The 24,059-nt window shown below is 33.8% G+C and overlaps 1 protein-coding gene across 6 annotated transcripts in view; it reads right to left on the reverse strand.

The window, feature by feature from the left end:
- The window catches only part of LRRIQ1 (leucine rich repeats and IQ motif containing 1), a 178,788-nt gene that overhangs the window by 11,816 nt on the left and 142,913 nt on the right, over positions 1–24,059 (reverse strand). For 4 of the 6 annotated variants that reach the window (XR_012078573.1, XM_072973310.1, XM_072973309.1 and 1 more), the window contains exon 26: positions 18,739–18,859. Coding sequence is in view for 4 of the 6 variants with exons in the window: in XM_072973310.1 (XP_072829411.1) it covers positions 18,739–18,859 (121 nt within the window). In the remaining 2 variants the exon portion in view is untranslated. Of the gene's footprint in view, positions 1–18,542; positions 18,860–24,059 lie in introns of those variants that run through there. The other 2 variants (XM_072973308.1, XM_072973312.1) reach the window with 2 other exon arrangements.

The following is a 24,059-nucleotide window of genomic DNA, read 5'->3' on the forward strand; positions in this document are numbered from 1 at the left end:
CAAAATACAGATTAATAAAAGAGTATATGGATTTTCACAAACGGTTAACACAAATGTTTCGTTCCAACAGAGAAAGCTAAATCAGTTCTTTGCAAAGTTCAAAGTAGTAAACAGAAATAAGTATGTATTTTAAAATATAATTCGATAACATGGTTAATCATTGGTTAATAGTTTTGATGGAACTTTCTTAATAGTATAAAGATGCATTTTTAATGTCTTTATTCTTAATACAACCTTTTGATCAAAGATGGCAAATAATATGTAAGAAAGGCGGCACTGTCTCTACAAAGTATTGAAATATTTAAAGATAATTTCATATTCTTCTAAAATAATTATTTCAAAATTAAATAAAGTGAATTGCATTAAAAGATGCCTTTCTGTGGACCAAATCCTCATTCTTAACAGTATTTCTGCATTCTAAAGGATTTTTCTATTGACTACCAATTTACCGTACGGTACATTTTTTCCCCTAATACTGTTCTGTTGTCTTTGTTATTTTGAAGCTGCTGATGAATTTTCAAGTCTTTTGGTACTTAGCCACAATGTAACCCTATATTTAAAAGGCAGCTTGTAAATTTTTCATTGTGTAGTGTAACTCCTTCAGCAAATAATTATAACAAAAAACATGTTGTGTGATATTGCAAGACAGCTTTACAGCAACCTGAAGTATATTTTCAGTGGAATGAAAATGCTATAGGAAATTAGTCTTTAAAATTACATAAAGACTTATGTGAATATAGTTTTTTAGAAAACAGTATTTTAGATGTGATTAAAAGCTTGCATGTTATTGTTTTGCTATGTGCAAATAAATGGTTTGAGAAGTAGTCAATATAGCTTAATCTCTCATTGCATTTAGTGACAGTCCTTATCATATAAATTCTTGAACCACCATATGTATAGAAAATAAATTGAGTGCTAAAGCAACACATCTACGAAGGAACCGCATATTGGCATTCATTGCAAAGCTATTACTTTGTCCTATGATTACTCTAGAAATGAAAAAAAGAAAATAAAGAAACAATTTAATGCAGTCAATGTATAATCATTCTGAAATTACTTACCCACGTGAAAATACAATAGTGAGAGAATCTTGCCTCAAAAAATTGGTATTAGAGCTAGACCTACTGATGGGCTCCTGGAATAAAAAAATTATAACTAGGACCTTTGCCAGTTCTTTCCTCTCTCCTGCAACATTATTGTTACAGATTTTACATTTTTTTAAAACAACAGTCTGCTGCATATTTGCAGGTGACCATACAAATCAACCAATCAGTCTCTTACATAGATGCTGAAAGTATGTCTTGATAAGTATGCTCTATCTTTCAATAAGTCCCTTCTTTGTCACATAATCTGCGTTCTGCTAGAGATTTGTTCTGGTCCTTTAAAATTTTGGAGGGTTAAATCCTTAGTTCTTTAACAAATGCCAAGGTCTATATATGCCGTGTTTTTATAAGTAATTTAATATGTAAAATGCTTTGAATGACGCTCCTGGTATGTATAGGAAAAACTTCCTTAAACAGGTTAAAATAGAAATTTCATGATGTATAGTAAGTAATACGTCATTGGATTTTCATCGATACACCCAACACTATGTGTCTGGATATAGAAATCATTTCAAAGTCCTTCCCATATTGTATTGCTTAACAGCAGATACAGCAGAAGTAAAGCATGGAGAAAAAAAGATTCAACATTTTAATGAAAGTGACCAGAACAAATTGTTAGCAGCAAAGCATTTACATCAGGGTAAGTGCTGTGAGTGAGTTATAGTGGGCATGTTGGAGGCTGAGGGAGGTATTACAGTGTTCAAGTGGCAGTTGCTTTTTAAGGCTATTGCTACGTCCAACCTTGAATTATAATGATCATTTACAGGTAGATAAAGTCTAGCACTAAGAATGAAAATAAAACAAATAAACAGGTTGTTTATTTGATATTATATTCAGATTGCCTCAATGTAACATGGTGATTTTGCTTGTTTTCAAAAATAGTTTTTAAGCTTTATCAGTGAGTAAAACTTTTTTCTTAACTTATAAAAAGGTTAATAAAATTTCCCTATTTCTCAAAATCCCAATTGAACAATGACATTTAAAGTTATTCTTCTTGCCCAATATTTAGAGACATATAAATAAGAAAACCAGTTAGGTTTGATACATTTGATAGTCACAGAAATAGCCATAGAATTTGTTATTGTTGCTAATAATCATGATGCCTGTTGTTTCTTTTAACATGTATGACACATACAACTTGCTTTGTCCATGTACATTTACTTTGAAGAAACAATTTCTAATGAGCATAAAAGCTAAAACATATCCTATAGGGTGGGGTGTCTTATTTTGATATATAATATGGATTTTTACTTTCGTGTTTTACCCATTTCTTGATCTTTTATAATAGCTACCGTTCATGTTTGATCTAGAATCTTTGAGGCCTCCCGATAGTATGCACTATTTCACAGGTTTTATTATTTTTAACACACTACTGTGTTGTTTTCTTCTTAAAAATACTTGGTGGCTGTGTCTGCACCGACATGGATGACTAGAATATGGTGCCAAAAGTACCGTCTTGCTTCTTTAAATTCTGTAATTTTTATACTAATATTGTTCAACATTTTTTTTTCTGGAGGAAAATTTTTTGAGTGATTTATTTTGGGTTGTAAAATCTCAATAGGTTTTGTGATTTTTTTTTTTTCAGACTTAGATTTGCCTTCTGTCACATGGCCCTTAAATTAACTAAAACTCTTCTTTCCTGGCTTTTCTGGCTTCCTACCACACTAGTAGATACTTATTGAGTATTTAAACTCCTAAAGTGACTAGGTAATAAAAATGTAAATCAATAAGAATTAATAAAATTTAAAAAGAATGAAATTTAATAATCTATAAGTTATCTAGGAGTCTGTTTTCTGCTGTATAAAGCTGGTTCTTAAAATCAGGTCATATGTCCTATTATTCCTGTCAGTTCAGAAAAGGTCTTGTTCCCAAATTCTCCAGTCTTTTTTTTTTCTTATATTCTCCTCAGGACTGTATTCAATTTAATTATACTTACAACTAAGTGTCCATAAATATTTGTAATAAAGAGTGATGGCATAAATTATGCTAATAATTGAGAGTATTTTTTACCCCTAATTGATAATGCATATTCCTTTTAAACAACACAGTTTTATATATAAAACACTATTTTCATTTTTAATAATCTTGTCTTACCCCTCATTTTCCCATGTTAATTAATTTTGCCAAAGTAAACGTTTAGCAAAATATGCATTTTAAGTAAATTCCCTAATGTTTATCACTGAGCAGTGATAAAGAGTACTTTGGAATTTAAACATTTAAAACCCAAATTAGATTTTCAAGTTCACTTGGAGTCTTTGAAAGCTTTCATTTAAACTCTTCTTTTTATTTCCACACTTGTTCAACATGTATTTATTTAGTGCCTATTATGTAGTTGGCGCTCTTCTGCTCTCCCTTTCAATGAAGCTTCCTTGTCAGTTCTTCCATGTGCCAAATAATATTAGTAACCATCATACTGCAGTTGCTTTCCATTTCACTCTATTCTCATAATTCCATCTTCACAATTCTCATATGGAACTTGTATAAAACAAATACTTATTTCCACATTCCCAGATAGTGAAGACTTGTGGATAGGTTTCCCAAAAACTTTTCATGGAAACTTTCATTATCCCTTTTCATGCTTATTAGTTCTTAGCAGGGAGACATTTGGCAACAATAAACATGAGTCGCCTGAGGATTTATTGTATTATTGCACTTGAGTTTCATTCATTTGACAAATGCATTTCACATTTGACCATACCCGCTTATTTTCGCACCACATTAGCTAGTGTAAGAAATCAGTTTGAAAGTGACAATAACCTCCCCCTCCAAAAAAAAAGCCAAAGTAAAACAGTTTACTTAAAGAAAATGATCATGAAGGAAAGGGTTGTAAGAACTAACATATTCCAGTCAGAAACACGATGCTTTAATCCATTATCAATGGAGCATACATGGATCCTGTCCTCAAAAATGTGAAAACGTGTGTAAGTTGTTTTTTGTTTTTTTTTTTTTTCAACAAGAATAAATGTACTTGACATATGTACAACTAGTTCTCTCACACAAATACAGCTGAAATTTGTCTTTCTCTGGATAATGTCAGCTGCTGGTAAGAGTGACTACTGTTTTAGATCTGTAAACATTATTCTGTGGTTACTAATAACCGTTCTACTTAACAGTGTCTGCAGTTATTGTTGACTTGCATTAAACTGTCTCAGGTCCTGGAAACAGGCTGTATCACACTGTTATGGGACATTAAATCAACAGCTATTTAATATGTGCTTAGTCTGTGCTTGACTTTTAATATATGTCTATTAGATGTTTCCAGCAACCATGTAAACATGCTCTTGGTATAATAGTAATTAATTTTGACTATCCAGTTCTGGTTATGGGGATATTTTAAGGGTTGAAGTGTTAATGTTAACGTGTTTGTTTATTCAGGGACAAAATACTAAGATTTAACAAATTTGTACTCTTAAAGTTCCTGCCCTAAAATTTGAGACCAAGAAAAATCAGAGTTAATGGTTTAAGCAATAATAAAACAAAAGCCTTAAAGTTTAAAATTTTACACTGTTAGAGACCAGCTCTTGCTGAACAGAATTTTTTAAAGATCACAATTCTATGATGTAGCTCTAAGCTTCTCTACTGACATGTTACTTTAAATCAAACACTTCAGATAAGAAAAAAGAGGATAAACAAAGCCAGATTTTGTTATATGTAGAACAAAAAAGTTTAACTTGGCCGCGGTTGTTTATAAAAATCTTGTCTTTATCTTGTTTTTATCTGGGGGAAAAAATATATCATCCACAGTGGGACTGAAGTTTGAATATTTTGAATAGGAAATCTGATAGTCAATTTTTACTTCTACAGTGAAATTTGGAGCAATTGGCATAGACAGTGGTATTGTGGAATTATCTTATTAGAAGATTTTGTAGACAGGACACCATCATTTACAAGTACGCTTATTAGTTAAAAGTATTGCTACAGTGAATCTAAACAATCTCTTCATTGTGCATTTAGCATCAACAAAATTTTTGCTTGAACACAATTACATAATATTACTATCAAGTCTTAATAAAGACTCAAGTTTTAATAAAGAGCAGATGTGCTGTTGCCCATACTTTCTCATCACCCATTTGCTCATCAATTCTGCCAATGTCAGTTCACTCATAGCTTTCCGTGAAAATGTCATGTTGAAGGAGTAGCAGGGATTTAAAAATCCATTATGTCCCAGGCCCTGGGTTGGTATTTTATATTCACTATCTCATTTAATCCTCATTCCAACTCCGCACCATACCTATCACTCTCATTTTAAAAATGGGGAAATTGAGGCAGTGCAGTTTAATTATTTGGCCAAAGTTAGGTGATTGTAACATGCTTGAAACTTTGCTTTACATGACTACGGTTTCTCAAAAAAGAAGAAAATATCTTGCTTAATTTTAAGAAATAATGAGAAACAATGTATGCCTCCACTATAATGGTAACATGAAGAAAATCATTATGCAGTAGATGTGAGACGTATATCTGTTTCGCATGCCTTGGAATGGAAAAAAAAGTTGTCCATTACTGGGAAATAAGGCCTATGGAACTAAAAATAAATAAAACGTACCCATGAAAAACAATATTATTCTTAAATTCTGTGAGTCGAGGAAATACAAGATATTTCTGTATCTGTACCTTACCTATATATACATATATAAATATATATAACCCTGAATGTGAATTTTTAATTTAAGAGTTATTTTTTCAGAATATTTTTTCAGACTTTCTTATCCTTTACTTATGTCACTGTCTTTCTGTTTGCCTCTCAAGGTCCTTGTAAACTAGGTGCTACCAGAATTTCTGAAATTGTTTGAAGAATACTCCCAGGTTTGAGTGATTTTGGCTGAATTACATGAACACGTACTTTAACAAAATAACATTAATGAGCATCTCCTTTGAACTTTGCAAAAATGGACATGGGCTCCTAGAGACTACATGAGTTTTTCTTTAAGAAGGTATATGAGGAAAATATATCCGAACTGTATAACTACCTAGAGTTCCTAAAGGCCAGCTAAAAGTGATACCAGTATACTAGTTAAGGAGTGGACAATTGAACCAAAACTCAATTTATTTTTCTTATATATAGTTTCAGTCCAAACTGAAAAATATGCAAGTAGGGACATGATTAAACATAACTTTTACTCACTTTTGACCACTTTATGTGACAGAAAATTAAGTTAAATATAAAACATTTCTAAACATCCAGTGAGGAAATCATTGATTTGCAAATTTAAGTCATGGAATGGAAGGAATAATTTGGAAGTAGCAGAGCTGCCAAAATGGTTGAAATGCTAGTTAGAGATCTTGGAGTCTTGAAAAAGGGAAATTGCAAATGAGATGCAGGTTAGGAGCAGGGTGGAAGAAAGCTTGGAGAGCAACAAGATGACAAAATGGGGAGGTACATCCACCAATGAAATACCACTGATTGGTATTATATTCATAAATTATTACAAAATCCTTTATAACTATATTCACCTAATCGAGTTTCCCCACTGTAGGAGTGAAGAGAGACAGCTGGGGACCACACAGATATGGGTCCCCCCCACATTAAAAATTAACACTGTAATTCATTAACACATCTTTGCATTAGATGAAATTTGTTATTAATACTTTCAGAGAGAAAAACTGAAGCTATTTCACATAAGAGATTGTTCATATTTTTGAAATAGCAAAATAATATTAATTTTTGAAAATAAATTTAAACACTACTTTTTGAAAAATTTGTAATATTTGCTATATTAATTATGAGGTACAGAGGCTGACTTGTATTTTTAAAAAGCTTAGAATTTTGATATATAATTGAACTTGAAATCATCTCTATAACATAATCATGTCTAATATATAAGTGCTCATTAAATGTTCATTGAATAAAACAGCCACATATAACTTCAAAGGTACAATTCATTCAGGGTGAATTAAAAGCACTATTATTAATAGCCTTATTTTCAAAAGAGAACCCCTAAAACAAGAGAAACACCTTTTCTTTCCTTTCAGTGTTTGCCCATAAATATACTAGAGTTCTCTTCAAAACATGCATTGCTTTCTTCAGTAAAGACTGCAGGCCTGGTTCTCTAATTAATATTCTGCATGAGAATAATCAGATTTAAAACCAAGGCCTCTTTTTACACAGCCCTGTAAACTGAAAAACTTAAATTTCTTTTAATAAGGACAGCTGCCTAGCAGGTTATTCCTTTGTTTTTCCTGGAATAACATTTTATATTTGTACAAAACTTCATAGACTTTACTAATTATTTCAGGATAAACTATTTATTAAGTTACCTTGTACCTATAGGTCTATAGCCAGTTCTGTCTTTAATTTAAAATTTAAAAACAACTTCTTTCTAAAAAGTAACTATCTAACTAAAGATTAAGCTAAAGATTATTTCCAAATACCACCCTATGAAAAGTTGACTGGGTTTGCAATAGGAAATTTTTTTCTCTTTCTAAAAAAAAGAAATGTATTGGTATATTAAGATATCTACTACTAAATATTTACCATAAAATATTCTTAAGCCAAATTATTTCAGTATGCACATTGAGTTTCAGAATCACATCTAGATTTTTAAAATTAAACTTGATTTTTATAAAATAGCTGTCATTTCTCCTGGATGATGGAATTTTCTGATCTTTATTTGGAAAATATTTTTTAAAAGATTTATTTATTCCCCATCTCAGTTGACTGTACCTAGCTGAAGTAATTAGAGATAATTTAAACAATGTTTGAAATCAGGATCGCTTAGAGGTATTCTGGGAGATTGAATCAAGATGGCAGAGTAGCAGGACCATGAACTCACCTCTCCTCGCAAATACAACAAAAACACAACTGACTTCTGAACAGCCATAGAGAAAAAAGACTGGAGCCTAGCAAAAGAGATTTGCTTCAACTAGAAACATTGAGACAGAATCACAACAGGAAGGTAGGAAGGGTGTGCTCACGATATCGCCAGGCCCCTACCCCCTGGGTGGGCAACCCACAAGCTGAAGAACAGTTAAGTCACAGAGGTGCTCCCACAGGAGTGAGAGTTCTGAGCCTCACATCAGGCTCTCCAAATCAGGGTTCCAGCAGTAGGAGGAGGAGAGCCCAGGACATCTAGTTTTGAAGGCCAGTGGGGCTTAACTTCAGGAGCCCCACAGGACGGGGAGAGACAGAGACTTAGCTCTCTTGGGAGGCGTGCATGGGATCTCGCGTGCACCAGGTCCAGGGGCAGAGACAGTGATTGCATAGGAACTTGGGCCAGACCTGTCTCCTGGTTTTGGAAGTTCTCCTGGGGAGTTAGGGGACTGCTGCAGCTCACCCAGGGGACATAGAAGCTGGTGGCAGACATTCTGGGAGTGTTCATCTACATGAGCTTCCCTGGAGGCTCACATCTTGATTGGATCAATATCACCCAGATCCAGCCCCGCCTAACAGCCTGTAGGCTGGGAACCCTCAGGCCAAACCACATACTGGGTGGAAACACACCCTCACCCATCAGCAGACTTTTTGAGCTGCAAATGCCTCTAGGCTGGGTCCTACCCACCAGAGGTCCAGGCTGAGCTTCACCCAGCAGTGGGCAGACACTGACCTCTCCTGCCAGGAAACCTTCATAAGCCTCTAGCCCAGCCTCATCCACCAGGGGCAGGTACCAGAAATAAGAAAACAATAGCCCCAAGCCTGTGGAAGGAATCCACAAACACAGGCCAGAGCCTACACTGGGACCAGCTCGATCCTGCCCCTTGGGTGACAAGAGAGGAGTTGTATTGCTAGGACGCATAGGACATCTCCCACAGAGAGCCACTTCTCCAAGGTCGAGAATCATAACTAGCCCATCTAAAAACACAAAGAGAAAGACAGATAAAATGAGGTGGCAGAGGAATATCCTCCAGGACAAGGCACAAGATAAAATCACAGAAGAAGAAATAAGTGATGAGGAAATAGGCAATTTATCCAAGAGTTTAGAATGATGATGGTGAAGATGTTCAGAGAACTCAAGAGAAGTATAGGTGCACAGAGTGAAGTTTTTAGCAAAGAGCTGGAAAATATAAAGGATATACTCAGAGTTGAAGAATAAAATTATTGAAATGAGTAACACACTAGAAGGAGCCAAGAATATACTAAACGGGGCAGAAGAACGGATTAGTGAGCTAGAAGACAGAATAGTGGAAATCACCATTGCAGAACAGAAAAAAGAATGAAAACAAATGAGGATAATTTAAGAGAACTCTGGCACAATCTGAAGCACACTAATATTCACATTATAGGGGTCCCAGAAAACGAAGAAAGGGAGAAAGGACCTGAGAAAATTTTTGAAGAGATAGTAGCTGAAAACTTCCCTAACTTGGGAAAGGAAACACTCACCCAAGTCCAGGAAGCTCAGAGAGTCCCACACAGGATCAACCCAAAGAGGAATACACCAAGGCACTTACTAATTAAATTCACAAAAATTAGAAGTATTCTGGCGTGTAGAAAATGTTCAGTTACAAACATGATTTTCATAATGATAAAACATCAGAAATAATAGTTTGTTGCTTTTTAAAATTTCTAATACAATTTTTTAAAAGTTATACTCCATTTAAATATTAGCTATATTCCCTGTGCTATATAGTACATCCTTGTGGCCTACTTTATACCCAATAGTATGTACCTCCCACTGCCCCACCCTTCTATGGCCCACCCCGCCTTCCCATTGGTAACCACTAGTTCTCTGTATCTATGAATCAACTTCTTTTTTGTTATATTCACTAGTTTGTTGTATTTTTTAGATTCCACATGTAAGTAATATACAGTGTTCGTCTTTCTCTCTGATTTATTTCACTTAGCATAATGCCCTTCAAGTCCATCTTTGTTGCTGCAAATGGCAAAATTTTGTTCTTTTCAATGGTTGAGTGGTATTCCATTGTTTATATATATACCACATCTTCTTTATCCATTCATCTGCTGATGGACACTTAGGTTGCTTCCATATCTTGGCTATTGTAAAGAATGCTGCTATGAATATTGGAGTGCATGTATCTTTACAAATTAGTGGTTTTTCTCAAATACTTATATACCCAGGAGTGAAATTGCTGGGTCATATGGTAGTTGTATTTTTAGTTTTTTGAGAAGTATCTATTCTGTTTTCCATAGTGGCTGCACCAATTTACATTTGTACCAACAGTGTAGGAGGGTTCCCTTTTCTCCACATCCTTGCCGACATTTGTCTTTCTAGACTTTTTTGTAGACTTTTTGATGACAGCCATTCTGACAGGTGTGAGGTAATATCTCATTGTTGTCTTGGGTTGCATTTCCGTTATGATTAGCAGTGTTGGGCATCCTTTCATGTCACTGTTGGCTATCTGCATATCCTCTTTGGAAAAATGTCTATTCAGTTCTTCTGCCATTTTTTAATCCAGTTATTTTTTTTATGTTAAGTTGCATGAACTGTTTATATATGTTGCTTTTTAATTGGAAAGTTGTCATATATAAAGTTTTATTATTCTAGTTGCAGAATTATGGAATTTTAAAGCTGTAAGAACTCTTGGATATTATTTATAATTGTTTTTCTCCCCCTCCCACTTTTCTACATGAGCACAAAATACATATTTATATATTCATGTAATTTTTACCATGATATTTTCTAAATGGACAAACCAACCCTGAAGTATCTCATCTAGGCTCACAAAAAATATATATATATGAAAAATGAGATTCAAACTGAAGTCTGGCCTACTCCAAATTTTCTTTCCATTGTTCAAGGCTGCCTTTTACCTCTAGGCCACAAACAAGCTGGCAAGGAGCCAAGGAAGGACTAGACATTGATTTCCCAATCTCTTAACACATCCTCTTCCCAATACCACACTGTCTCCCACTGTGTTTAAAAATGCAATTGGCATTTCAATCACCCCTCACCTCTGTACTTCATGATTCCAGTGTAGTGAGGGCTATACTATACTTTATTAAATTCCCTACTTAATTGTTTCCCCTAGTTTATAGTTTTATAGGCTGGAAATAGTTTATAAAACTTTGAAGAAAGAAAGAAAGAATAATGGGAAAACATTATCTTAACAATTTGAGGTCTTCTTATGCTTTTCCTCAATTTTAAAATTTTTTTGCAATTTTTCTCACTTAAATATGCTTTTTGCCTAAGATGCCCTGAGTAAAATACGAGGCCTCAATTTGGTCCAAGCTGTGCATCTCTTCCGAAGAGAACAGTGAGTCCAATTTTTTTTTATAAGAGTTCTTTCATCCATATACTTACAATTCATACACATATATACATGATAATATTCAGAGAGTACTGATTAAGTATATTCATACGTCAGTTATCTATGTATTGCCTCTTAGCAATGAATACATCCTTCATGACATGTTTTTTGATAAAAGAGTTCCTTTAAGTATTTCTCCTTTAAAGTGAGAAAAGTGTGAAGCTTTCTCAGTAGAGGGTACCGAAGAGGCACTGCCGGGGGAAGAGGCTTTGCAATTTCTGGCCTAGGTGGGGGTGGCGGGTTTGAGACCCTCTGATCCAGCGTGTCTAAGCCACAGGCCTAGAACAAAATCCATCTGCAACCTTGCAGCTTCGACCAGACATCACCGGTGTGCTCTCTCCACAGGGAAACCAAAGCTGCCCACCTCCTGCCCATTTCCAGTCCACTCTCACTGTGTGCTCGTGCTGCCTGTTGCTCATGACCTTCCTTTACTCTAGAGAGTCGCCTACTGTTTGCCCAGTAACGTCAGACCAGCTTTGGTCTGGCTAAACCAAGGAACTTCTCAGCTATTTGTTGGCCAAACCACACCTTCTCCAATGAGGTCTGAACTCCTTCCAAGTTTGTCTTCCTCAGGTGCTCTTCCTCAGCCCTAGGGTACCATATAGAGTTTCCTTATATTTTATAGCTGCTCCTTTAGTACAGATAATACTTCAAATTTCCCTGTTTAACCTACTGTATGATAGCTATCTCCTGATTGGACCCAGAATGTCACAGTATATATTTATGTAGATTATAAACTCCAGGAAGGCCAGACTTTCCTCTGTGTGATGCAGTAGGCCTTCAAGGAACACGTCATAAACATGTTTGAATGAACAAATGACAGGACTGGTTTCATGTAGGCTAGATCCATGGGAACTTGCATCTTGTGACTGGGCTGTTTGAAAGACTCACCAGGAAGGAAATCCTTACGATTTAGATAGATTGTGCTAGTTAACGATAATGGTACCAGGATTTTGAGCAGGTCAGATACTCTTAGAAGCTTTGGCAGATACTGCTGAATGTCTACCAAACAGTAAATCTTTCACCCTCCTCCTCTGTCAGTACCACCTGCCTCCCAGTATGGAACATGAAAGTGTTCAATATTTACTTTTCTAGTTCTTATGCAGTGAGAGGATGGTCATACTCATTCATTCATTCATCTATTAATTCACTCATTAAATATATATCGAAGAGCCACTCGCCAGGGAGTTGGTCTAGGTATCTAGGATAGTTCATGAAATTCCCTGCCCTCCTGGTACATACACACTGGCAGGGGAGGAGGATAAACAAGAAATATAAAAAATTAGTACCACATTGTTGTGGCCGACAGAATCTGAAAGAAAGTCTGTTTAGATTTTCCTTGCTGATAGAGGCTAAGTCCTTGCTAAGTCCTTCAAAATTCCATCTTCATGCTGATTGAATTCCATAATAGAATGTTATTTATAATATACTACAGCCTTTCTTTAATATCTTAACCATCTATTAGTATAAATCTCATATATACAGTTTGGAGAGAAGGCCATAAAATGTTAATGGAAATGTTTTCCCTTGTTCTAGAGAAGACAATATCCATTGAGAAATAAGGTGATATGAATGTATGATACAGGAGAAAAGCAACAATGGCTGATGAATACATTTATCTTCTAAATTTAAGTGCTTACTATGTGCTAGGCACATATTCATCTTTGTACTTAAAAATATCATAATTTATAATAGTGTCTTTTTGTTCCATCTTTAAATTGAGACAGATAGAAGCAAAAACTTACGATGCAAACAAGCTGGACGGGAAACAGTGGATACCTTTCCTTTACACAAGGACTCAGAAGACCCAGATTTGAGTCTTTCTGCCTCCTTAACTCTGGACAATTTATTTATAAAATTAAATTCTAAATCCCACCTATTCTGAAGTAAGTCTCAGGCAATAACTGGCAACGAACACCCTTCTGAGCTTTTCTTTTCATCTTTTTCTTTTTTTCCCATTTTTATTTTTGTTTTCAGAGCAGTTTCAGGTTCACAGAAAAACAGGGAAAGGCATAGAGCTTTCCCATATCCCTCTTGCCCCTGCACATGCACAGCCTCCCTCATTATCAACACCCTCCCCAGAGAGGTACCTTTGTTACAACTGATGAAAATAAGTTGACAAAGTTTAATCACCCAAAGTCCATAGTTTACAATACAGTTTACTCCTGGTGTTTGGTTCTGTACATTTTGTGGGTCTGGAAAAATGTATGATGAATGATATGTATTCATCATTATAGTATTATTACACAGAGTATTTTCACTGCTTAAAAATCCTGTGCTCAACCTATTCATCTTCCACCCCCACCCCCAACAACCACTGTCATTTTTACTCTTTCCAGAGTTTTGCCTTTACAAGACTATCAATCACATAGTTGGAATCACACAGTATGTAGCCTTTTCAGGTTGACTTTTTCCACTTAGTAATATGCATTTAAGTTTCCTTCATATCTTTTCATGGCTTGGTAGCTCATTTCTTTTTAGCTCTGAGTAATGTTCTATTACCTGGATGTACTACAGATTATTTAGCAGCAATTCAGCCTCTAAAGGACATCTTCGTTTATTCCAAATTTTGGCAGTTATGAATAAAGCTGCTATAAACGTCCATGTGCAGGTTTTTGTATTGACGTAAGTTTTCAGTTCCTTTGGGTAAATACCAAGGAGCACAACTGCTGGGTCATATGGTAAGAAAACGTTTAATTTCGTAAGAAACTAAGTGGCTCTGCCAGTTTGCATTTCTACCAGCAAAGAATAGAGTTCCTGTTGCTCCACATCCTTGCTAGCATCTGGTATTGTCAGTGTTCTAAATTTTGGTCATTCTAATAGGTGCGTAGTGGTATCTCACTTTAATTTGCACTGCCCTTTATAGTAAGTATTGAAGTGGGTGTGCTGGTTTTCCAACTTTGTTCTTCTCGTTCGATGCTCTGTTGGCTATTCTAAGTCTTGTACCTCTCCATCCCTGTACTTTCTTATCAACTTGCATAGTGCTGTGCTTATTGTAGGCACATAACTGCTTGCACCCATGTTGCACGCATGATGTGGTTTACCCACAGATACATGTAATACTGATTAATTTTACGTTTACTCAGTGAAGGCTTATAAATACATGCTATGTGAATATACTGCAGTTACATACAAATTAGATATCCATATATTTGTATTTGTACATATATACATACAGACATACACAAATATACATGCTAACAATTCTTAATTTGCATATTTAAATTATGTTAATATAATGCGCTTAGTAAATCTGGAGTAAACTTTAATGGACATCTTTGAAATCAATTTTTGCTTTAGTCTCTCAATCTCCATAGACTCTTGGGTACTGACATTTTGTAAACTACGTATTTCACTTTGCACTTTTATAAGATAAGAGCTGTAAAATTACTTGTCAATATATTGGAGGCATGGTATAATGTTAGATTGAGTCAGAATGTCTTTCTTCAACTTATTTTGGGCTTTCTAAAACAATAAGTTATTTTTAGAAATCCTCATTAGTTACTATCAGTCTGATTTCTCTACTTACTTTCAACCTTACGTGAAACGAGGTTTCATTTTAAATCTAACTTTATTTTACATTAATTCAGTATGTAGAACCTCTGGTCCAGACAGACTCCTCAATGTTCCATAAACATATGTTTATATTTTACCCTTTTCTCTTATTTAGATGTTTTTTTCTTCCATTGTTTTTCCTTACTTAAATCTCAAATGTCGTTCTAAGTACAAATCAAGTACATTGCACTCCAACAACATTAGTTGCATTACTTCTGAAAAATAATTTTTCCATATTCAGAAAATTCAGTACCATATTAAAAGGGCTTACATTTTATGAGAATTCAGACATGCTCAAAGAAGAATCTGATTTCATGCTGACTATGAACTATTACAGAGGTACGTGAATTCTTAATCCCTGGCTAACTTTGAAAATGGAGTATGAAGTACAGAGATGATGAGAAGAAGGCAAATGGAAACCTGAATTAGGTACATAGTGAGCAATGATCAGTCAATAAATGGCTCTTGAATGAATGAATAAATAAGATGAACTAGATTATGTTCTATTATTAACTACGCTACACATTTTAGCACATGGAAACATAGAAGGCAATACGGTGCTGGGTTTGGAATAAGAAAAGGTGAATTCAAGTTGCTGCTTTCCCTTGCTAAGTTTTTTGTGCCAAAGGCAAGTTAAATAAACTCTCCAAGTCTCATTTATATTAGCTATCAAAGAAAAATAATCATTATAAATAAGAAAAGATAATTGAAAGAAATTGGTTAAGCTATAAATTGCTAGGGCAATGGAATTGTTATTATTGTAATGCATCCTTTATTTTAAGTATTAAATAGAAAATTAATTGAGAAAATCAAAACTATTTAAGGAAATCAAATATTTTGTCTAAATACTGTCTAAATGAGGCAGTTTCTTGGCATAGTCATTTTATAAATGGCACATTGCTTAAAAAGAATATGACCTCTTTCATTTCTATTCAAATCATAAGATAGAATAGAAAATTAGGTAGCAGGAGACTGCCTTGACTTCCTCTAAGAGAACAATAAGACCTAAAAGGAAATGGATAGAAAACTTAGGATAATTCTCCAAGAAACGACAGTATTGCTTGAGACAGGTGGCAGGCGGTAAGTACGCTGGTTCTGTTATTATTTGGCACACAGAAAAGGAAGACTCTGAGGTTGTTTAGAATTATGCAACAGTAACAAAACATACAACAATAACAAACAATATAAATAATAAGGACTATTCTTAAAACCCTTACTTATTGCTGGGCAATATATCACATACTTTACCTTCATTTTTTCTTATTTCTTCTTAAAACTCTATGAGATAGACATTATATTCGCGTTTTACAGATAGTAAACTCATTCTTAGAGGTGAAGTAATTTACCCGAGCTCACACAACTTACATGTGATGGCGGCATGGGGATTTTAAACCTGAATTTATCTGATTCTAAAGAATACATGTTATAAATATCATATCAACATTGAAAGCGAAATATCTAGCAAAGTTCAAAGGCTGAAAGAGTTTTATAGCTGCAGTCTATAAACTACTCTTTAGATCTGGCTTGCAAAACTAAAAGAAGTATTTTGGCTTTAATAAGGTGACAAGATTTTGAGAGAGAGAAAGCTGAAGGAAAAAGAGCTTTCAAAATACCAAGGCTAGAAGTGGTTGGCCCAAGGTCAAGGAGGCCTAGGACCCAAGGGCTTTGACAGTTAGAACATTTCTATGGATAATAGGCTATGTCAAGTTTTTTTAGTCAAGTAACTACCAAGACTAAGTTTCTTTTAAGCTGAGCTAGTTAGCCCATGTGACTCACCTCAACTGATTCTTCTTTTACAGGTATGTGTAAGTGGCCATTACAAAAAATATTTACTAAACACTAACTTTGTGCCAGATATTGTTCTAAATATGCTGCATGTGATCCTAAAACAACTCTACAAGTGAGCTATCAGTCCCATTTTACGGATGAGGACATTAAGTCATGATACAAAATCTAGCAAATTGATATCACAGCTCACACTCTTTACCATTATATTACGTGGATGTTACACTAAACTAGTACCAACAATAATTTGGGTAAGTAGAATTTATTCATACTCATTCTGTTATTTAATAAAAACTCTATTTTTCTAAACTGGCTTAGCTTAAATTGTCGCTTAGTGAACAGAATTAGTGATTAGTAATGTTTGCAATAATGTCATTTATTGACAACTAATTGAAATTACAGTGAGAATAGCCTAAGTTTCCTAAAGAATAGCCTACAGTTTTCTAGAGAAAGGGTTAAGAAATGAACTCTTTGTAATGATCTTCTATACTCTCAGATCTATGATTCAATGTTACGGAGTGAAAGATGAAACTTGAGCATTTCAAGATAGTTGCTGACTTAGTGAGTTATTTATTTTTTAACACTCAGATGGTACATTACGAACAGAAGCTTTGATATTCTGTAAAGCAACAGGGCCATTTTTTTTTATTTGGTTTGTTTCTTTTTACCTACACTGCTCCAAAGTGATATCATATGAGTTTGAAGTATGCAATGCTTACAATGGATACGGCATTATTCATTACTATGTATGGCACAGATTGTTTTTTCTGAAATGTAATCTACATACTGAAAGTTGTTGTAATTAACATATTATGTTGATGTAGAAAATTTATATTAGAGGAATAATTTTACTTAAGTGAATGAACCTAAAATATTTCTTAACCATATTGATTTCAGCAACCTTTCATGACCAGATTCTATAATCAAGTAAGGAAAATTCAAGTACTCTAAGAACTTTGAAGCCTGGGAAATATTTTTAAATTTAAACACATTAAAAGTATAACTTTAAAACAAAATTAAAATTTATCAAAATGAACTTGCATGTATTAAGGGATTTAAATGACTGGAATCTAATAATGCCAGGTACCTGGATGAAAAGTGAAGTCAGAGAACCATTTTGAAGTTTTCATTTATCTGAAGAACACCCTATGGATTGTTGAATTTTTCACATTAAATCAAATACTGACTTTGTGTGTGTATAACTATAATATCAATGAGTAAGAAATCTTTTTCAAGAATAACTGATACTTAAAATGAAGTATAAGTTAATGTGTGGACTTTTGATTTTCTTTATATTTTGGGGAAATTAACAAAATATGATATTACATAAAACATCTTTTATATTAATATACCATAACACTTCAGAAGATATTTCAAAATCTCTAGGGTGTAAGTTAAATGAAGAATTTGAAAAAAATTAGGCTATATTACTTCTAAATACCCTAAGATATAGATATTTTTTAATGTTTACATTCTTTTCAGAGTTAATAACTGCAGTGCAATTCCTGTTGAAACCATGATATATAGAATTATATTACCAAATTAAAGGTAATAGATGTGACAGGCTTACAAATGTAAAAAGCCATCATTAATAAATACAAACTGTCATCTATTCAGTGGAAATAGTTTTTAAGAGCATGGTTTGACAGTATAATGTTATTATCTAAAATCTGCTGTTTCTAAAAGTTTCTTTCAAAACCTAACTTTACCCACAGTATTTATTAAATCAATGACAAAAGGCCAAAATCCACTACTTTGATATATAAATCCAACTTTTTACAATTAGCCTCAACAAATTCTTTTAGAGGGAAATGATCAAAGAATTCAGTATAACCCATGGGGGGTTGGGAGAGCAGACCACTGAGTCACAGAATATAATTAAAATAAAAACCGATGCTGTTAATTTTAGAAATAATTTAATTCTGTTTATAGCAAAAGAAGACATTTAATGAAAGAGAAAATTCAAATGCATATTTTTGGGCAGTTCTGGTTGCTGGCATCCTACCCCTTATCTGTAAAAGAATGCTTGCTGGCATTAGGTTCCATCAATTCATTTGTGATTTCTAAATTAATTCTGAAGGAAACCACAACTTACTTGAAGATCCTGCTGAGCGTCTGTGTGCCTGATTTTTTTTTTCTTTCTTCACAGACAAAGCACTTCCACTGGTCATGGAAAAAAGGTCTAAATCCGTGTCTTCTCTGCTTACAAGTCTTGCCTGGGAGCAATGGGAGAGAATGTATACAATCATGAAACAAAATATGGCATTTTCTGAATGCTGCTCACATTACCCCAAATAAACAAACAGGCTCTGTCAAACAACCTTCTTCAAAATGATACCACAATCCTTTATTGCTGCCCAGGCAGAACAAATGCACTATGTCAAAGCATTTTTTGCAAATAAGAGCCGATTTTAAAATTGAGGTTTGCTATTTGAGTCTGCACAACAAAAGAAAACATTTTAGTACAGTAATTTTGATGAAAATCAATCTTAAAGGCAACTGATGAAACTTTAAATCGCTTAACATCACTTATTTACCAAGGATATTATTTAATTCTTAGTTGAATGTTAGAAAGGTCACATTGGATTATTTTCTGCAATATTTATATTTTACCATTTATAAAATTCCCTGAAATGCCTTTCATCCCATATTTATATATTAAAAAAAGTCACAAAAGATCTCTACCTTCTCATTAAGGTTATTATTAATATAAAAATACTATACATTAAGCCTAATTTGGGAGTAAGGATAAATACAGAGAAATTTCAAGATATTTTATTTTAAGGACATAAGTATTAAGTAATTTATTTCATCTAAAATTATTCTCTGAACTTTTATTACTACCTGGGACTGAACTGAAGAGTTGAAAGATCATCACTTCTTGCTTATAAAATATTGTTTTACATAATGTCTAATATCATTAAGTAAGGATTTCTTAGGATTCAACCCTGAGGTGGGACAAAATGCCATGATGGAAAGCAAAGCAGCCTCAGAGTAGCTGGGAGTTCACCCAAAGCACACTATGCTTGCAATCCCGTGAGAAAGTATTGTCCTTAATGTCCTTCTACGATCAGCTACAAAGACTCATGAAACCAGAATCTAACGATCACCATCCTCTTTCAAATTCACATTTTTTGTTTTTCTCTTTTACATCTCCCTCCCCACCTCCTTCCCACCCACTCAAATGAACTCCTTGCTAAGTAAGCAAGCTTGCTATTACTGAACTCAGAATAGAAGTGAAAACCTAGACATTTCATAAAGGGGCTCATTAAAGGTCCAGTAGTGCATCTGACACAGCAAGTTATTGCAAAAGTATTGCAAATTATTATGAAAATTCCACATCATTGTTTGTACCACTTCTAGATATATGAGTGCTTTTAAAATATTTTTATTTCGGTTACAGAAAGGTGAGGTATACATAATAGATTACAGAGCTATAATTTACGGGTAATGAAATATATAGAACTTAAACATGAAGTTTAATCATTTTCAAAATTTTTATCCTGAAGCAATTTACAACTCCTATAGAAGCTGCAGAAATTGGTACTGAGAGTTCCCTGTTTACTCTTCATACAGCTTGTCCCAGTGATATGTGATATCTTATATAACCAAAGTACAATTAATAAAACTAGGAAATTTAGTGCAATCCCATACTAAACCACAGATCTTATTCATCAGTTTTCATATGCACTATTTTTTTGGTTTGTTTATGTTTCTATGACATTTTATCACATGTATAAATCCATGTAACTACCATCACAATCAGAATAGACAGTTGTTCCCCCTTCCCAAAGAAACTCCTTTGCTCTCCCTTTAGAGTCATACTTTCTCCTCAACCTAATTACTGGCAACCACTAATATATTTCTTGTCACTATAATTGAACAATTTTGAGAATGTTATGTAAATGAAATAATATACTAATAACCTTGTGAAATTGTCTTTTTTTTCACTCAGCATAATGCTCTTGAGATCCATCTAAGTCTTTGTGTGTATTGAAAGTTTGTTCTTATTTATTGCTTTTTATTCATTTTCATTGTGTATTCATTGCATGTATGGACCATCATTTGTTTATCCTTTAACTCACTAAATGAGATTTGGGTTGTTTCCAGTTTTGGGCTATTACAAATAAAGCCACTATGAACATTTATGTATAGGTTTTTGATTGAACTTAACTTCATTTCTCTAGGAAAAATGCTCAGAAGCAAAACTGTTGAGTCAAACAAGTGTATGTTTAACTTTATTAGAAATTGACACATTTTTTTCCAGTGGCTGAACCATTCTCAGTAGCAATGTATGAGCGATCCAGTTGCTCCATATATTTGTCAGCACTTGGTATTGTCAGCATTTTATTTTAACCACTCCAATAGGTGTATCATGGTATTATATAGTAGCTTTAACAATCTCCCTAGTGATTAATGATTTTAACATCTTTTGATGTGCTTCTTTCTATCTGAATATTATCTTTAGTGATCTAGTAGTCAAGCCCTTTGCTCATTTTTAAATTCCACTGTTCAGTTCAATTATTTATACAAATGATTTCTACAATGGTTAATTTTATGTGTCAACCTGATCAGGCCACAGGGTGCCCAGATATTTGGTTAAATATTATTTCTGGGTGTACCCTGTGAGTGTGTTTCTGGTTGAGATTTGCGTGTGAATCTGCAGACTGAGTACACCAGATTACCCTCCCCAGTGTGGTTGGCCATCTAATCCACTTAGGGCCTGAACAGAACAAAAAGGTAAAGGAAGGAAGAATTCGCTCTCTTGACATAGATCTTCTCCTGTCTTTGGAACTCATACAATCGGCACTCCTGGTTCTCAGGTCTCAGACTGAATGGAACTTACACTAGCAGCCCTCTGATTCTCAGGCCTTCAAGATTTGGACTAGAACCTACATCACTAAGCTCTCCTGGGTCTGTAGCTTGTAGGCAGCGGATCATGGGACTGCTCTGCCTCCATAATCAAATGAACCAATTCCTTATAATAAATATTTCCTTATACTAAATGAATAAATATATCTATAAAATCTCTAAAAATCTCTATTTATAGATATATTACATATATAACCATTTTAGTGCTGTGTAGTAGTATCTTGTTTTAATTTAAAGTGTTTATTAATCATTAAAATATCTTCCTTTGTGAAGTCTCTTAAATCTTTTGCCACTTTTTTATAACTTTTTTTATAATTTTTATAACTTTCCTGATTGCAGGAGGGTTGTGAGAGAGGGGAAACAAAGAGAGGAAAGGGAGAGGGAGAGGGAAAAGGAGAGAGAGAGGAAGAGAGAGAGAATTTTCCTCCCAGGATGTGGTGTGACTTTTCATTTCTTCTCATTTTCTGAATGGTGTCTTTCTAAGTGCAAATGCTTTTAAATTTGATGAAGTACAATTTATCCATTTCTTTTTTGATTTTTGCTTTTTATTTTTCATCTGAGAAATCTTTGCCTGCTCCAGGGTTGTGAAAATACCATACTATATTTTCTTTGTGAAGTTTTATAATTTGTGCCTTTACATTGAGGCCCATGATTCATCTCAAATTCATTTTTAAGTTAGATGTGAAGTAGGAGTCAAGATTTGTTTTTTTTTTTTTCCATGTAGCTATCCACTTGTCCAGCACCATTTGTTGAAATTTTCCATCTTTCAATTGCTTTAGTACCTTTAAGGAAATCAATTAACCTTTTAAGAATGGTATTCCTCTGGACTGTCTCTTCCTTTCCATTGCTTGTTCTTTCTTTGTGAACATAACATACAACCTTGATTACTGAGGTTTTAAAGGAAGTCTTGAAAATAGTGTGAGTCCTATTACTATTTTTTTCAATACATTTTAAAATTTGTCCATCTCTACTAAAAAGTTTTCTGAAAGTTTATTGAATTTATAGCTAATTTGGGAAGAACTGACATCTCACAATTTCAGTCTCCTTATCTATAAATATGGTATATCTCTTTGATTTTGTTTTTAAACAATATTTGATACTTATCATAGGGGTCCTGCACATCTTAATGTTAACATTTGTTAAATATTTTGTATTTTAAAAATTGTGATGAATACAAATGTTTCTTAAGTTAAAATTTTCCAAAATTGTTGCTAATATATGATTATAATGCTAATTTATGTATGTGCATATTTATATTTATTATATATATTTATATTTATTATAAATAAATAAATAAATATATATATACACACACACACGTATGTATCCTCCAAGAATGGGCTTGAAGAGTAACAGGGCATACAATGACCAACTTTAATAAACAATGACAGATTTCTTTCCAGAATGACTGTGCCAAGCTTCTGTTTTCACCAGTTGGACATCAGTGTCTCTACATTGTTGACAGCACTTTGCAATCACCAATTTTCTAATTTTTGCCATTCTGATGAATATAGTCGTATAACTTCTTATTTTTATTTTTTATTACTTTGGTCCAACACTTCAAGTTTCCTACTCTTGGTCTTCCATGATCTCAGTATCCTTTTAGCATAAATCCTTGATCCATTCCCCTGTCTTGACTCAAGAAAAAAAATGTGTATCTCTGTTCTACTACTATTTACCTTGTTTTATGTTCAGCTATATCTCTTCAATATGGAAAAAATAAGCATTTATCATTGCTATGTATTTGTTGCACATTTGTATGTAGTATAATATGGTGGGATACAGAGGAAGGAAATTAATGTCAGAGCATTAGCCTCATAGAACCATTTTGATTAGTTATCTACCTAATTGGTTTTAATTCATTTTTTAGAAGTATAATAATTAAATGTAATATCTCTTCCTTTATCCTGGTGTTCCTTGGCACTTGTATATTCCCCATGGGTGCTCAAAAGTGGCTGCTCAACAACCTGTACAAAAGTGTTACTCAGTAATATGTAGGATGTTAATAGCCTGAAGTACCAATTCTCCTAGGGTTATCTGCATGCCACTCTATCAGAGGGGTCTCTATTAAAATGCAAGAAAATATTTGCTGAGTGATTATTTCAAATTTGTGCATATATCCTATAGATATTTTCATAAACATAGTAATTTTAGTTACTGCCCTAATTTTTCTCCTCTTTCAGGAAAACTCCTTGAATTAGTTATACATGAGAATGAACAATAGTAGTTTCCAATAGAAAGTACATTATCTTTTTATACTAACTTCTATATCACAAGCTAAATTATAATCAGTTTTCTTGGTGAATGTAGAATCTGAGCAAGAAGTATTGGTTGGCTGATGTAAATGAAAGGTGTCATAAAGTTAGGGTCACCTGATGCATCCATTTTTCACCTGCCAAGGAGGCCACACACTTCTTTCATTGGCTAGGGTAACTTCTTCTCTTGAAATTTCTGGAAACACATAGAAAATTTCTTGTTTTGAGGGGCTCTGTATTTCTAGACTCGACATTGGCCATCTTCCTTCTGTTACCATAGTCTTCTAAC

The sequence above is a fragment of the Vicugna pacos genome, chromosome 12 (genome assembly GCF_048564905.1).
Source record: "Vicugna pacos chromosome 12, VicPac4, whole genome shotgun sequence".
In the NCBI taxonomy this organism is placed as follows: Eukaryota; Metazoa; Chordata; class Mammalia; order Artiodactyla; family Camelidae; genus Vicugna; species Vicugna pacos.